This window comes from Lepisosteus oculatus, chromosome 15 (genome assembly GCF_040954835.1).
Source record: "Lepisosteus oculatus isolate fLepOcu1 chromosome 15, fLepOcu1.hap2, whole genome shotgun sequence".
NCBI lineage: Eukaryota > Metazoa > Chordata > Actinopteri > Semionotiformes > Lepisosteidae > Lepisosteus > Lepisosteus oculatus.
Window position 1 is genome coordinate 5,992,257 of NC_090710.1, and position 16,056 is coordinate 6,008,312.

Below are 16,056 nucleotides of genomic sequence, written 5' to 3' on the forward strand. Positions count from 1 at the left end.
TCCTGAAAGTACAGCCTGTGTGTACTGCAAGCAGCAAGTTACTCAATTGCTCAGAGCTGGCTGCATTGAGGTCTACATACAGAACAACCAAGACATGCTGTGGATTATTGAGGCTAACTTTGCCCAGCGTAACATAAAGTAATAAACTTCCCACCATTGCAAACCTAACACAAACCTGGGATTAACCCAAGCCTCTTAGCATTTCCATAAATATAACCAAAGCATAAATTACAATTCAAATTTAGCTTTAACTCCAACCAAACGCTCACTAAACCGTGTTCTAACTTAAACCTTATCCCTGGTATAGTTCTAAGCATAACCCTAGCCTAACCAGACCCAAACCCTGCCCATAATTAACCCATACCTCACCCCAACTCTAAACTGAACCCCAATTCTGTCTGTAACCCTGATCCATTATTTTCTTTAATCTATAAAAGAATGTTATTGTCTTTTCATTTCACCTGCTGTATATCTCAGTCTATAATATATTTTAATACAAGAATAGGGTTCTCATCTGCACCCTTCTTATATTCTCATGTCCGTGCTTAGACTTTTATGCCCAAGTTTCTTTGTGTAATAATATCAAGGTAGACAGCCATGTTAATTTAATTGGTATTTTTTTATTTCAATAAGAGTGGCTGGGCAAGCACCTTGAATCAATTAGCTACTACTAGCAACCAAAGGATCTAGCTAAATGGTTTTCTTCTTTCTTAGGTTCCTAACATTTATCCCAATTTTTGGATGAGTACACAGCTCCCAGTTGCCATAATTTTATTTTATATAATATCATTGATTTAGTCTATGAATTGTTTCATTTGTGCAGTATGATGTACATTCTGCAAGTTTTACTTTTGTAAACTTTTAGATTTCTTTCAACGTGTTTTTACTCTTTGCTCTAGCTTCTGTGCTTATGTTCTTTTTATAGAGAATCAGAAGGCAATAATTATTAAGTATGACATTTCAAATTAAAGACATTTTGCAAACAAAAGCATTTGCTATTTTGACTCAGTTGATAATGTTTTCTCCTGGCTCCAGCACATTCAGTGCATTTACTCTGTCAAGGTTAAAGATGTCACATTCTTCTGCTCCTCTTTTCAAAGAGTGGAAATGAATTTACCGTTCCTATTTCGTCAACAGATTGAGTGAAAAATAAAAAAAAACTTCAGTGGTATAGAAATAAATGTTTGTGCCCAGCTGCACGCTGTTGATTGTCTGGATTCTCAGGAGTAGCCAGGTAGAGACGTTTCATCCACTAGCACTTACTCTGCGACCTGTGCCAACAACAGAAAACCAGGCTTCGTGTGTTTGTTTCACCTCTAATAAATTATTATTGAGACAAAGAGCTATTTCCTGCTGATGTGCCACTTATCTTTACCCATTATACAGTAGCTCTTCAAACTCTAAAACCTTTCTTAAAAATAACCCTCTCCTTCATGAGCTGCACTGATGAAGAAGACGTGATATAAATCCGTAAGCATTGCACCTGCAGACGGTCTAAATTTCAAACTGATGTTTTCAGTCAATTCACTGAAGCTCTACCAGGTTGGTAAACAGAATTGGTTGCTGTTTTCTGAGTGTGATAAAAGCTGTGAGGATTTCAGAATTATTATTAAGGTTCTAAGCAACAAAGATGCTGGAAATATTTAGTTAATGTTGAGATTATTCCCAATTCTACCAATCGCTAGGTTGTTTTACATTCTTACTGTTGGTTGCAATCTAACATCATCATTATCAACATCATAACACTGCATGTCTCCACTGTACAGTGCTCTAAATATCAAAGACCTTAAGATTTAAATCTCCTAAAGATTTTAAACATACAGCGTGCAAAGAAAACATGTAGTTGCACAGACCTAATAATTGTGTTTATGAACCATTTGCTGCAAGACTGACACTGGAAAGACAGTACTGTAAAAAATAAAGAAAACGGCAACTGATCTGAGTTTACAAATCAAAATTAAATAGATGAAAACTCTAGTAACAAAAGTAGTGTTGTATACTTTTCTCTGTTTGCGTATTTGCACAGTTTCTGATTACAATGTTATGTTATTACACTGTTATTGTTATTGTGTTACTGTCTGTTGTCTTTTCTTCTGTTCTATTTATATACTGCACCTGAGTGACTAATGAGAAACACTTTTCACTATACTATACAAATAAAGTTGAATTGAATTGAATTGAATAGAATAGAGACAGACACCAAATTGGAATTAGATTTGCACTGTCAATGGCATAAACTTTTTTCCCGGAGCTAAATAATGGTCAGAAACAAAACCGAGTTAATATATTCAATAATGAGTTTACTTTTTAGTGCTTCAATTTTTAATCACTACAAATGACTAATTTTGAATACACATTTGGTTAATATACAGTTCATAAGTTAATAAGGGCTTATGTTAAAAAAAAACCAGTAAATTCAACAGAACACAATAAGGATTCTAAATCTCCCAGTTCAACTTAGAACTGATCATGACACAAGTGTGCAAAACTACACCTGTAAGTATACAGATTAAAATAATCTGTAAAAAAATATAACATTTTAAGGGATATTTAATCATACAGAAATGTGATACATGCTGTACAGTACAATAATATACATATACTTATTGTACACAAAGTACACAACTTTCCCTTTTAATCAATATTGTAATACAAAGGCATTGCATGTTTGAAAGACACACGTTTGCGATTCCCGACAAAAAAGTCTTTAACATGAAAATAAATTGTCATTATTTTTTTTTAATTGAAACATAGCAAAGTCATAAAAAGACACATATTCACATTATAAATAAAATCAAAGCAAAATCACTGCATAGCAAGTACAGTATATTAAAATTAGAACTCTGAATACAGAATGGATGGCATAACCTTTAACTTTAAATTACTGTGCGAAATAGTAATCTTCTTGTACCAAACATAAAAAGATCTTACAAAGAGAAAACCTGTATAGTTTGTCTTTGTAACTGAGGGTGAAATTTGACAATGTGACATGCGTTTTTTACATTAAAGCTGCATCATTAGATTCTTCAACAGTATTTTAAGACCAGTAATTTACATTTTTCACAAACTGTTACACATAAACTGTCCATTGCCTTATGGCAGTTGCAAACCACACCAGAAGTTATTTCTATAATTATATCCCAGCCCAGCAGAAACTTGACAACAAAAGTATAGAAAAAATCACCCCCCAAAAGATCACTTGGCGGATGAACAAAACCTTCAATGATAATATCAAAGACCATTTGAAGAAAAATAAACTGAAATGATGTCCACAGTGTACACCGACAAACCACCTCTTCAGAATTCTGAAGCTCAGATGCTCAAGTCGAGCAATGAGTTATCTTGAACTAACCGCAATGCAGACAGGTCTTTGGCATCTCACCAGTCCTCAGTGTTGTAGGAGGAAGTTAGAAGCCAAATTGATATCATTATTTGAAGCTCTTAGGGCTGCCAAAGCATCGACCCTAGAAAAACCCATCTCCATGAGTCTAGCTACCTAAAATCCAACAAAGAAAAAAAAGCGTCATTCATCAAATAACCAAACTGCAGAAGAGTTTGATCATAAAAAAAAGCTAAAATCTTTAACAGTAACTTCCTCAGATAAAATCAATTACAATTTAAAGCATGACGGGGTTTGAAGAGGGTGATAGTTCCCTGTTAAACTTTAATGGGAAGAAGGAAACTACTTTCACCTAATAAAGTGGCTTTATAAAAATCTTCACGTTGAGTTTTTCGCCAGTTTGAAAGCACTGCTTAAAAATGCATCTTTTAAAATACCTTAGACAAAAATGGCCATAGTATAGTGCATGTATTAACTATAACTTAACTATATTTTAAGGCTGCACTATTTTTCTCTTCAAGGATGTATTTGACATCCAGCTGAATTCATAAAGGCTATATACTTTGTGATAAAACAGTTAATTGGCAGTAACCTGACAGAAATAGGGCAAATCATGTAATAATAATGTTGAAAGTGCAGAGCCCTGGATGACGCAACTCTTTTGTTACACCAGTCACTATCATTTGTGAGCAAGCCAGCCTGGCAAGCAATAGCTCACACTCTTCACAACCCTTTGTGCATGATATTGGACCAGACACAGACCCAAAAGAACTAGTGCTCCCCCCAATGGATTAAGAGAAGCTTCAGTAGAAGCTTCAGCTCCTGTGACAGGAAAGAATGAGGGGAAATGCCCCACCAAACTGAAGCAAAGGGAGTCATAAACGACCTAAATGCTTTAAATCTCCAGGAATATGAGAAAGAAATGATAGAATCTGACAAAATGTCTGATTATTAAGGTTTAGAAGTGAACAACAGCAAATTAGTGTTCTGTTTTTATCATGTAAAATGGAAAAAGGATCCCCTTGATCACAAATTTTCTGTCGTTCAATTCTTAACCTTAATACTCAGACATCTTGTCAGATGTACTTTTACTGTTAGAAGACCTGCATTTTAATGCAAAACACTCCGGACAGTCTGAGTTTGAACTGATAAAACAACAGGCTGCCAAGTTCAGCAGAGATATTTTATTCTAAGTTCTGAAAATTACACATGCCTGTAATATGTCAAAAGTTATAATATCAATTTTTACATAGTTAAATTAGTGGTAGTACTGTAGTACTGAACTATGAAATTTCTTTAAGAGTTACTCAAACATGAGAAAAACTAATTTGCTATCCCTAAGCAAATGCACATATAAAACAGTTTCACTTGGCTAAGAAGATTTTAAAAACAAAACTTGCAGTTTTCTTCTAAGTGTCTTTGTCTGTTTTTCCTACAATTATAATTGTAATTTGTTTGCTGGCTTGGTCAAGACTGACATTAAACAGAACTATCAAAAGAGAAGTCACAGTTTTGATGTTACTGTTATAAGTGTTTTTAGCAAGTAAGGAACACTTACAAAACCCAGGCAAAATATAATTTGTTACAAAGTAAAATGAATGCTTGTAAAATAAAAAACAGTATTCCTAAACATAAATTTAACACATTTACATATTGAGACAGCTGGAAAAACTGGTAGCCACAGCTGAGCTCTTTCTAAATGTCCTCTAGCATAAAAAAGACTACCTACATAAAGAATTTTAATAAAGGCCAATGTGCTTTATCTACAGACTTCAGCATTGGTCTCCACATAGACAAGAGATGTGCCTGCTATATCCATAGTGAATGTACACAGTTGTAAGACTTATTTTAAAAAATTACTTCCATAAGAATTAACAGAAATAGGGTTAATAACAACTAGGAGGACATAAATATTTCCTGGAGGATGTTAAGCAAGACATTCTTCTCAATAAGATTAATGTATTGTTTTAATGGTAATAAGGACCAGGACGTAAGTAGAGAAGCATGCGTTTATGTTTTCTGTAAAACAAATAAAATTATTATTGTAATGACCCATTAAGCTGAGCTCTTATATGAATTTTAACTTCAACTCAAAATTGTTTGAAATGTTTTAGAAAACGTGTGAGTGAGTGATGAGCAACAATTTTGAACATTACACTTTTCTGATTCTGAAATTATTGTTTTTGATTAAATGAAGGAATCACAATAAGACCTGGTAAAAAAAAATATATATTGGGGGTTCACAAACTTTTTTTTGACTATGTATCAATCATATATACAGTGAGTATAGAAAGTCACCACCCCCTTTTAAAATCATCACCTTTTGTTGCCTGAAAGACCAAAAAACAGACTTTTTCCAGTTTTATTTACAAATTATACCTTGCAATATCCAAGTGAAAAAAGAAAGCAACATTTCTGAAAAAAAGTAGAATAACTGGGTTGGATAAGAGAACACCCCCCTGAGTTAATACTTGGTGGAAGCACCTTTTGCTTGAATTACAGTCTTGAGTCTGTTTGGATACATCTCTACCAACTTTGCACACCTAGAGGAAAGAATATTTGCCCATTCCTCCTTACAGAATTGTTCAAGCTCAGTCAAACTGCTTGGTGACCGTTGATGGAATGCCCCCTTCAATTAATTTCAAAGATTTTCGATGGGATTTAGGTCGGAGCTCTGACTCGGCCACTCAAGGACATTCACCTTCCTGTCCTTCAGCCACTGTACGGTTGCTTTGGCGGTGTGCTTTGGGTCATTGTCATGTTGAATGGTAAACCATCATTCCATTTTCAACTTCCTGGCTGAGGATTGCAGGTTTTCTTCAAGAATGTACCTGTATTTTGCACCATCCATCTTCCCTTCTATCCTGACAAGTGCCCCAGTCCCAGCTGAAGAGAAACACCCCCACAACAGGATGCTGCCACCACCGTGCTTTACTGTAGGACTGATGTCCTTTGGATGATAAGATGTATTGGGTTTTCGCCAGATGTACCTTTTTACATTCTGGCCAAAATGTTCGATTTTGGTCTCATCTCACCACAGCTCCTTTTGCCACTGGGCCACAGAATCTTTAAGGTGCTTTTTAGCAAAACACAAATGAGACTTGATCCGGCTTTTTTTAAGTTTCTTGCCACCCTCACATACAGGCCAGATTTGTGGAGCGCTTGTGATATTGTTGTCACATGCACACAATTAAAGGCCATAAAGTCCTGTAGCTCCTTTAAAGTTGCCATTGGCCTCTTGGTAGCCTCTCTGATCAGTCTCCTTGCTCCTCGATCATCCAGTTTGGAGGGACGGCTTGATCTAGGCAAGGTCTGGGTGGTGCCATATATCTTCCACTTCTTAATGCTGGTCTTGACTGTGCTCCACGGGATACTTAAAGCCTTTGAAATCTTTTTATATCCATCTCTTGACTTGTGCCTTTCCACAACTTTATCTCAAAGTTCTTTTGAAAGAACCTTTCAGGCCATAGTGGATTCCTTGCTTTGAAATACACTTCCAAGCAGTGGAATCCTCTAGAAACAGCTGCTTTTATTCTGAACTTATCAAAATCACCAAAACTGATCACAGGTGGGAGCCAATTAGTTTGTTGTGTAATCTGTAAGGTGATTGGTCATACCTGAACAAACTTACAAATGGGGGGGGGGGGTGTTCACTTATACAAATCAGGTATTTTACGGTTGTAATATTAATTAATTTCCAGAATGTTTTAGAGAACAATACGACAAAAGGTACAAATTTTGAAAGAGGGTCATGACTTTCTAAACCCACTGTATATGGAGTGGAGTGCACTTTTATTAACACTTAATGTTTCTTGAATTGTGTTCACAAACGATGAAAAGTAAAATGTTTAAATCCTTAGACTGCATTTTTTCTTTTTTTTTTGTTACTTTGAGAGCTGCTTATTGTTGTGGTATGGTCTTTTATTAATATACACTAAAAAGCATTCTATTTAACTGGCAGGACTACTGATTGAATACCAATACCAATACCAGGCTCACCTGCTCCTCTGAGACTTCTTCCCCAGCCTGCTGTGGGTGATTGGCAGGACGTCTGTGCCGCAGTGAAGGGAAAAATCTGTTCCAGTTTATCAGGCCTCCCTGGAAAAAAGAGATTCTTAGGTCAGAATGGCAATTCTAATCACCTGCTTCATTCCAGTGCAATGCTGATCACGAACAAACTGCTTTTTACTTTTCAAATATTGACAACAATGAAAAAAGTTCTATTAATAAAAATGCAGTTCCATTACTATTTCCATTACAAGCTGCATCTTGCTAATAAAACCTAATTTGAATTTAGCTTAAATGATCATTTAATATACTTGTTTGCTCAAGCTGTTACATTGTTATAGTCACTGAATGTGGCTGCTTACATTCAAAACCTTTACATTCAAAAAGTTTTACAAAATATTTTTTGCTGACAACAAAAGTGTTGTAATCAGCATAATATCAAAGTTGCGTAGAGTGGTATGACAGAAAACTTTAAATTAAACATTATTTATTTAATATTTATTACATACTGCAAGACAAATACAACATAAATACAACATAATGCAATAATCCAATTATCCAAGAATTAGAATTAAACGCCAAATAAGAAATGTGAACAGTTTGCACGTTGCAAGGAGGTATAGATAGCAGGGTCTAAAGGTGCATCTTAAGGAGTTGTCAGCAGATGCTAAGAGACAGAGTGTTGCTGATACATCTGGTTCTCTGGTTCCACCAAAGGGGTTCCAGAACAAGAGGTTTTTAACCATGAAATGTTACGTGCCAAGGAAACTTGCTAATATCTTTTTCCCCCTTCAGAAGCTATATTTTCAAGATATAAGGAATTGCACTGCTAATCCTGTATAAAATATATCCTTGGAAATATCAGAGAGACAGACAGCATTTCTAAACTGTAGTGAAAAGTTTCAGCGCTTGCCTTAGAAATAATTTTTCTTCAAGGCTGAGCTCTTTCTCAACTTCCTATCTATACAATACAAATGCCAAAGGTTTTCATCAGATAATATGTAATCAGTAAAAATGACCTAGAAAGCAAATACATAAAACTAAAAGCTTGTCATCCAGTGAAAAACTGGTAATTTCCTAACGTGAGACTTGATACCTAATAGGGAAAATACTATAGAGTATGGTTCCACAGCTTGTGAAACATTTCTGTAGGTATATTTTTGTAATCACTGTTAATTTCTGTAGGTTAATTTCTGTAGGTTAATTTCTGTAGGTATATTTTTGTAATCACTGTTAACCTTTTCAGAAATAGTGTTAGTATTTATTGGTAGTAGGTATTTTTAGTGAAAAAGAAGTACTGGAATTCAAGTTATAGCCAGTGCAGATAAATGAACAAATAAAGTTGACCACTTTATGATAATTACAGCTTAACCTGCACGGGCACAAATTTGGTCCTCATACGTGGAAAAAGTGAACACTAAAACGTTTGCACCAATCAGTGAAATTGCAAATACAGTACAGAACTAGCAAATATTGAGGTTTTACTGTATTCCACACCACAGATGCAATATACTGTATGTATTATTATTGTACATGTAACATCACCACCTAATGTGAAGCAGAAGCTTAACTGGGTTTATAAAGTAATAACATCAACTAATTATCAAACACAACAGTATGTCTCTAAAAATGGTCTTTTTTTGCTTGTACATGGCAAAGCAGGTCAGAGGAAGTTACCTCATTTTATGCTTGTGTGTGGTCAAAGGAATAGCTCCTTAGAGGCAAGAAATAAAAAACAACTATCTATTCCATATGGGGTAGGTAAAACCAAACAAATGGATAATTTTCAATTACATTAAACCACGGTCTTTTTAACAGTAGAAAAATGTAGAAGTTTCTAATTCTCACAAAAAGTATGTAGAAATGAGTCAGAACTGTTGCTCTTTGCTAATTCTCGCATATTTAAAATATGATACACACGTATATCTGATACGCACAAGATATGAAATTCCTAAAGAAATTCTAAAAGATTTCTGACTTACTTTAACAACAGTTACAAACATACACAATCTAAAAGAGAAGTATAAGGACTTCACAGTGTCAAAAAATTATTTTTTCTGTTTTTCACACATTCAGTAGCACAGTTTTTCTTAACACATTCACCACAGTTTTTTAAATGTTAATACACAGCTTTTACTTGTTTAAAACCACATATGCAAAATAAATCTGATACATGACATTCATTTTGAAATGAAATTCTTCAGTCTTTGGCACCTCCTATTTCTGGTAGAAAAACCTGGCTGATTGCTTTCAGCATTTTACAAAGAGTTCTCAAGACAGTAAGAGTGCTTTTCTTCAAAATGAAATAGCAGCATAGAGTTAATTTCGTCTGTGGTTTGTAGGATGATTGTGTTTCAGGATACAGACTTCATCTGTATGAAAGCTGTTGGCTGGTTGAAAACCATCAGTACAAGATCTGTGCGCAGTAGTCTAATCTTGCTATTATCTCCATAGTAATACAAGTTCAGCATAACTGCAGGGACTAGTTACTAGATACTGTTTAGGAAGATTGCATGCAAGATGACACAAGATGGAGAAATATCTAGGTGACCACAGATTACAAACACAAGGAAGAATGAGTACACAGCACAAGAGTTGCATTTTAGAGCTACTATGTCCATCAGACTTCCAGATGTGGTACAACTAAAATATTGGTGCAGAGGAGGGGTTCAGCATATAGGGAGAACTTCTGGAATAAAAATGACCTACGTAAGTAGGATGGGTTATACTTCAACCAATTTAGTTATACTTAACTAATGGGTTATACTTCAACATATTCATACAAAAGATGAAGGGTATTTAAATTAGGGTTCTGCTGGGCAGAAAGCTCACAGCATCATCCAGTGGGTTCCAGAATTTAACACAAATAACCATTCTGAATGGCTTATACTGTATGTTGAAGAAAGTCTTATAATAGAAGCAAAGAGAATTAAATTTAAGAACTTCAGGTTAGATAACGCTCACATTATAGGAATGAATGAAACATGGTTAGGGGTATGGAAGGGCAATGAGACAAAAAATAAATTAATGGTTATACATTGTTGAGGAAGAACAGGCTGGATAGAAGGACTATGTACAAAAACTACCCGCCCAGCTGCAGAACTGAAACTAGGGGGAACAGGCATGAAGCCTCAACAGCTGAAACATTGTGTTTCTCCTTTTCAACATGGAATTCAAGTTGTTTACTATTTTTTGTACTGTAACTGCAAGTAAAAGTTAAGGTAAATAGTTTATGTAATAACAGATGTTTAATGATAGATGACAATAAAAAAATAGTAAACACAGTATGCTTACTGAACATTTAATGTATGTGTTTGCAATACAAGACACCAGTAACAGGCCCTGTGTTATGGAAAGAGACTCATCAGTACTGATACTGAGCTTCCACAGTACTTGTTCTGACAGGTTTAAAACTAATAAAATCTCTGTGTCCTGATATTTTTCCAGTTGCACTTAAAAAATTCAGGGATATTATTCATAAACCCTTAACTGGGATATTTTGGCTGTTTCCAAGGATGGAAGTTGTACCCACAGATTGGAGAACTGACAAACGCAGAAACAGCAGCATTGAAAGTACTAAAAATATGAGATATGGCAGGCACTTGGGAAATGGTATCTCATGTTCTTATATGCAAAGTGTGCCATGGAAGTAGTAGCATCCATTTTACCTACAGCACGGTTGACTGTGAGCTGCAGAATGCTACACATGTGAGATGTGGGTGTTTTTTTTCTCTACCACATAAATAAGTAGAATCTTATTTGTCCTCAGCAGGAAATATGGGAAAGAAAAAAGGCTAATTAAATACTTAGGTATAAAGAAAAAATTGTGGTATTTACAGTAAATCAAGGGGAGGAATGGAATGCTCAAGCTTTGTCATAACACATTAGCAAAGTGTCATTTAGATCATTGTGTTTGTTACATCACAGCCTTTATAGCCTTCAAAAGAGTTAAAAGTGGTAAATGGAATAGCCTGGTGGTAAAAACCAAGCTGTTCAAGAAACAGCAGGATACAATTATAGATTCACTTATTTCCTAAGATACCAAATGAGAAAGGTAGGCCAAACTCTTGTTTGTACAGTAGCTATTCTTAAGAGACATAACAAAGGTCATTTAAACTTGAAAACTTGTATATTGAAAATGCAAAAAAAGCAGAAGTACAGAAGTGGTGAGCATTTCACTGGTTCTTGCCATAATCTTGTGCCTTGAGGGGGACTGACATGTCATTGGGCTTCCAAGTGTGCACTTTCCATCATCAGTGTTTCATTGATGAGCCCATGACATCTCCAGAAGGCTTAACAGTGGTTCTGGCATCCCAGAATCACCCCCCTCTATATCAGCTTACTTTAGGGTTGAAAGGTTCTCTGGTCTTCAGTGAGAACCATTGGCTCCTCTTTCTGCAGCCTCTGAAACAGATCTGATAGTTAGACATAAGGACTTGCCACAGATTCCCATCTCCTTCATCAGTGTTAGATACTTACACAAATCAATGTCACTCTCTACTGGGAGTGCCCGCTCTTTCTAGCATCGTTCCTCTGCTTCAGCAGCTAACTTATCATACTGTAGCTTCTTCCTTTAGTATGTCTCATCCGCCACACCCTCCTACAGCACTGTCAGTTCCATGAAGTAGGCACGATGAAGATTGTTGGACCCCAGAACCAATACTGGTAGTCCAGTACTAGTACCAAGTCTGGTCTTAAGTTGATATCAATGATCTCTGATGGGATTGTTCGTCTCTGGCCTAAATCTGCCAACATCTTCCAGTCCCGGGCTGGGTTCAACTGTTCACATTCTGGTTTTTGACAGAGCTTCTGATCTTTCTCTTGTCTATGGAAGAAAGTAATTTGGCGAGATGATTTTGCTACTACTGTACATGGCGGTAAGGAGTAGATGCCTGTCCTCTTTCACTGTAGAGCTGCTGCCAAGTTCTTAAGTACATGAGGTATACTGATCTAAAGAAGAGGCTCAGTTTGCATCGGGTAAGAATTCGTCTGCTTTGCCCAACCATCGGTGAGGTGATTGGTGCACAGCATAGGTGGATCTGATGGTAGAGCTAATCCTACTTGCTTATATGTGAAGATGATGACTTGTTCAAAAGTGGATCTTTTTGTGTTTAGGTCTAAGCCTCCACTTCCCTGCTGTACTTGCCCCACAATGTCCTTGTGCCTGGATGGATGGACACAGAGCAATGGACTGTTGCTCTGTGTCCTTTAGAAGCCATATCTGTCCTATAGCCAGTGAGGATGTTGTGTGTTTCAACATCATATCCCTCAACATTGTCACGATCACCTCTAGTGTTACCTTGATGCATTTGTATTCCCCTGTGAGACTGGAGAGACATACAGTAATTCAAGTGCTCATAGAGCCCTATGCTGCTAAGGCAGCGTGGAACTCAAAGCCATTTCCACACAAGCGAACTGTCTCTCCATCTTCTCAACCATTTCAGCAGTTTTTTTTTCAGCAGGCACATTGTACAAGCTGCAGTTGTTGTTATAGTTGTCAAGTCAGTACTATATACCCTGACGGGGGGCAGCTGTAGGCCAGACTCCAGTCATTCACCACCCACCACCCATTTTGATGCTCTGATGATCACTTCCATAGCCATCATGAAGGCAAAAGGTGAGATACTACATCCTGCTGTTATGCCTATCAACAGGCATGTGTGAAACAGAGTTGCAGGTCTAGGAAGTAATCTTAATTAAGGTCTTAATAATCTTTGTGAAGGGCTCTGGTAGTTTGAAAACGTTGAATGCTGGCCAGATGAGACTTTGGGGGCCTGATGGCAATTGGCTAGGTTGAGAAAACAAAAACTGTGTGCAGGTCTTTCTTCTATCTCTTGGCTGATTGAATTTTGTACTAGATCTGGCTTGTGAGTTCTTAACACGAAGAGAAGCCTAGAATTCCTGCTACCAATGTATCAATAAGTTTGTTTCATTCCAGATAGTCTGCTATCGTTTGAGTTCTGATACGGAAGAAAAACCTCCCCTTGAAAACAATAAGGCAAATTGGACAGACCTGACTGGTGCTAGAGGAATCTTTTTCCTTAGGAATCGGAACTCTTCCTGCTCCGCAGCAGACCTTGGGGATGACTTGATTTTTTTAATGCCACTCTCATCAGCTTCCAGAGACATCAGACATCAGGTAAACTTTTGTATACTCTGTATGGAACTTCATTAGTCCCTAGGGCAGAAGATGCCCTTGCTCATCCCACTGCATACTCAATGTCCTTTCACTTCAGTGGCCTGACATTCATTTGTTTGCACCTTCCTCTGATGACTCTTCCTCAAGTCCTCATCTCTCCAAAATGCTTTTGATGTTTTTATGCAGAGTATCGATCCCCTCCCTCTCTTCTTATGTACTCTTCGTCCATTGATTTTTTCATTGCCTTTTCTCCTGGATCAAGTGTGCCGATTCCTTCTGTGTTATAGGTACCACCATTCACAACTAATCCAAATCTCTCTGCTCCCTAGTTCTATATGACATAACCATCTTGTTCAACTTCATCTCAATGGAGCCTCCTAGCTTCTCCAAGATAGTGCTCAGATCTATGTTAACTTTTCCCCCTCCATTTCAGAAGCTCTGAGTTACAACCAGCACTGCCCCCAGAGAATTTTGCAGATGCTGTAGGTATTACGGACTCAAGTTCTAGGACATCACAGTCTAGGGGGAGTGGCCGGCTCACTGCAGTCCGTGGAAAAGGGCTGCGTGGGATAGCAGTCACCCGAGATGCAAGCAGGCAGACTGAAGGACTGGAACGCAGGAGGGGGAAGTGCAGAGAAGGCTGGTGCAGGACAGGGAGGAGCCACCAAAGTTCAGAGCTTCATTCACAGGGCATCGTCGTGCAGAGGGCTCTGACCTCCTGTCCAAATGTGGGTGGTCCAATCTTGAGGGCACCAGGAGATTCAGGGCTGATTTAAGGCACATGTCTCCATGGAGTTCTTCTTCACAGACCAGACAGAAGGCAGAAGGAGTAATCTGCTGAGGCTGGGTCCAAAGACAAGAACCATGCTCCAGACACATCTCAGCAACAAGAATCCGCTGGACAGCACAGCTATGGGCAGAGCTTCCAGGTGAACCTGAGAGAACTGGAAACCAAGAAGATAAAGGAGGGCTCTGCTGGGACTCTGTGATGCCGGATGGCTGAGAAGAGCAGGGTTTAAATAAATTCAGAGCATGTGCTGCTGGGAGACTACTCACAATGGACAGGTGCTTTGCATATCCTCTCTCCATGGCGATCTAGGCAGAGTGGAGGCATGACAGCCCACCACTAAAGCTGTGACATGCCCCACTGTAGCACAGCAAGGTGAGCATAACACTCTGGCCCACTTCACCTGCTGTTTGCACACATTGATCTTTTATTCCTTTGCAGGTTTAGTTGGCTGGTTGGCTTCAATACACTCCTCACATGGTAGCTCTGTGCTTGCACGAACTCTCTTCGCTGATATTTCCGTGAATTTTAGTTTGCATTTCACTGTTGAATTTCACTCGACAAACTTGACTGACTTCTCAGTCAAATACTGAGTCGAGTACTTAGTCGAGTATTGGCCAATACCTGTCCTCCTGCTTTCAAGCACTTTTTCCTCCCTTTGTGTGTTTTCAGGGTTTTCGTAGTTGTCATTTTCTTCTTGCCACAGATGCACACCTGTTGTACTTTGTCTGTTGTGTGAGATTTGTGTGCTCTTTTCACTCACAGTCATAATCATACTGCAGTCTTTCCATGCCTGGTTCTGAAGCCATATGGAGCTGATTCTTGCTCCACCCCCGTTCTTGCTGACTCTGGGGGTATATCAAGAAAAAAACTGACAGAGCCTCATAACTGTTAACCTTGAGACTGACTTCATACTCGGCACAGACATGGATCTGATAACGGAAATGGAAACTGAGCACAACTGAGAAATGGAAATCAGGAGTGGGCACAGAGAATACTTATTAATGCAAAGTTCCATGAATGTATGGAACAAAATGCTACACCATCTATATGCTTGAAGATGTGCTGGATTAATTAGGTTTTTAGATTCATACATTTCTTAGGTTATCAATCAGTTTCTCCAAGCCAGAGCAAATAACATATTTGGAGGGAAGCTTCTGATTTGTGAATTTGAAATCTTGAAGAAAAAAAATTAAAAGAATTCCCCATAGTTTCAGAACATTGTGATATCCTTAATGGCACACCTCTTTAAATGATTCCATGGACTTGTTTGGTATCTCTTAAATAGGTTGAAATCACTCATGGAATGAGAATTTTAAAGTTCAACAGGAAAGCAGATAGGGGATGTTATTTGATCGTACATATAAAAACGGTTTAAAGGAAGTGCCGGTTTTGCATGCTAAATGCAAAGTAAGCGTGAAACTCAACCTGAACATTGTACCACATTAAAGATTTAATACTGAAGTTAGCACATCTGCAGACTTACGTTAAAGTGTGACTTTAATAACATAATAACTTGCAGTATATATCTATGCACTTACAAAATATGTACAGTGTATACATTTTCCAAATGTCCTGCTTTGGAAAACACATTAAATAATCCTGCATTTTCTTTTTTGTAGATTAAAATTGATTTAAAAATTTGAAGAATGAAAATAATTCTACAGATTAGATAAACAGATAAAACTCACATTAATTAATAAATTTGACTTAAGATGTACAAGAAATACAAGTTGCACTACTGTTTAAATCTAAGGTTACATGAAGGTATAACATTCAACA

At 37.3% G+C, this 16,056-nt stretch overlaps 1 protein-coding gene across 1 annotated transcript in view; it reads right to left on the minus strand.

The window, feature by feature from the left end:
• Positions 1 to 2,279: 2,279 nt before the first annotated feature.
• The window catches only part of ubac2 (UBA domain containing 2), a 90,578-nt gene continuing 76,801 nt past the window's right edge, over positions 2,280 to 16,056 (minus strand). The window contains exons 8-9 of the mRNA XM_006638906.3: positions 7,340 to 7,438; positions 2,280 to 3,496 (exon numbers count right to left, since the gene is read on the minus strand). Of these exons, the coding sequence (XP_006638969.1) occupies positions 3,389 to 3,496; positions 7,340 to 7,438 (207 nt within the window). The 3' untranslated portion in view covers positions 2,280 to 3,388. The remainder of the gene's footprint in view (positions 3,497 to 7,339; positions 7,439 to 16,056) is intronic.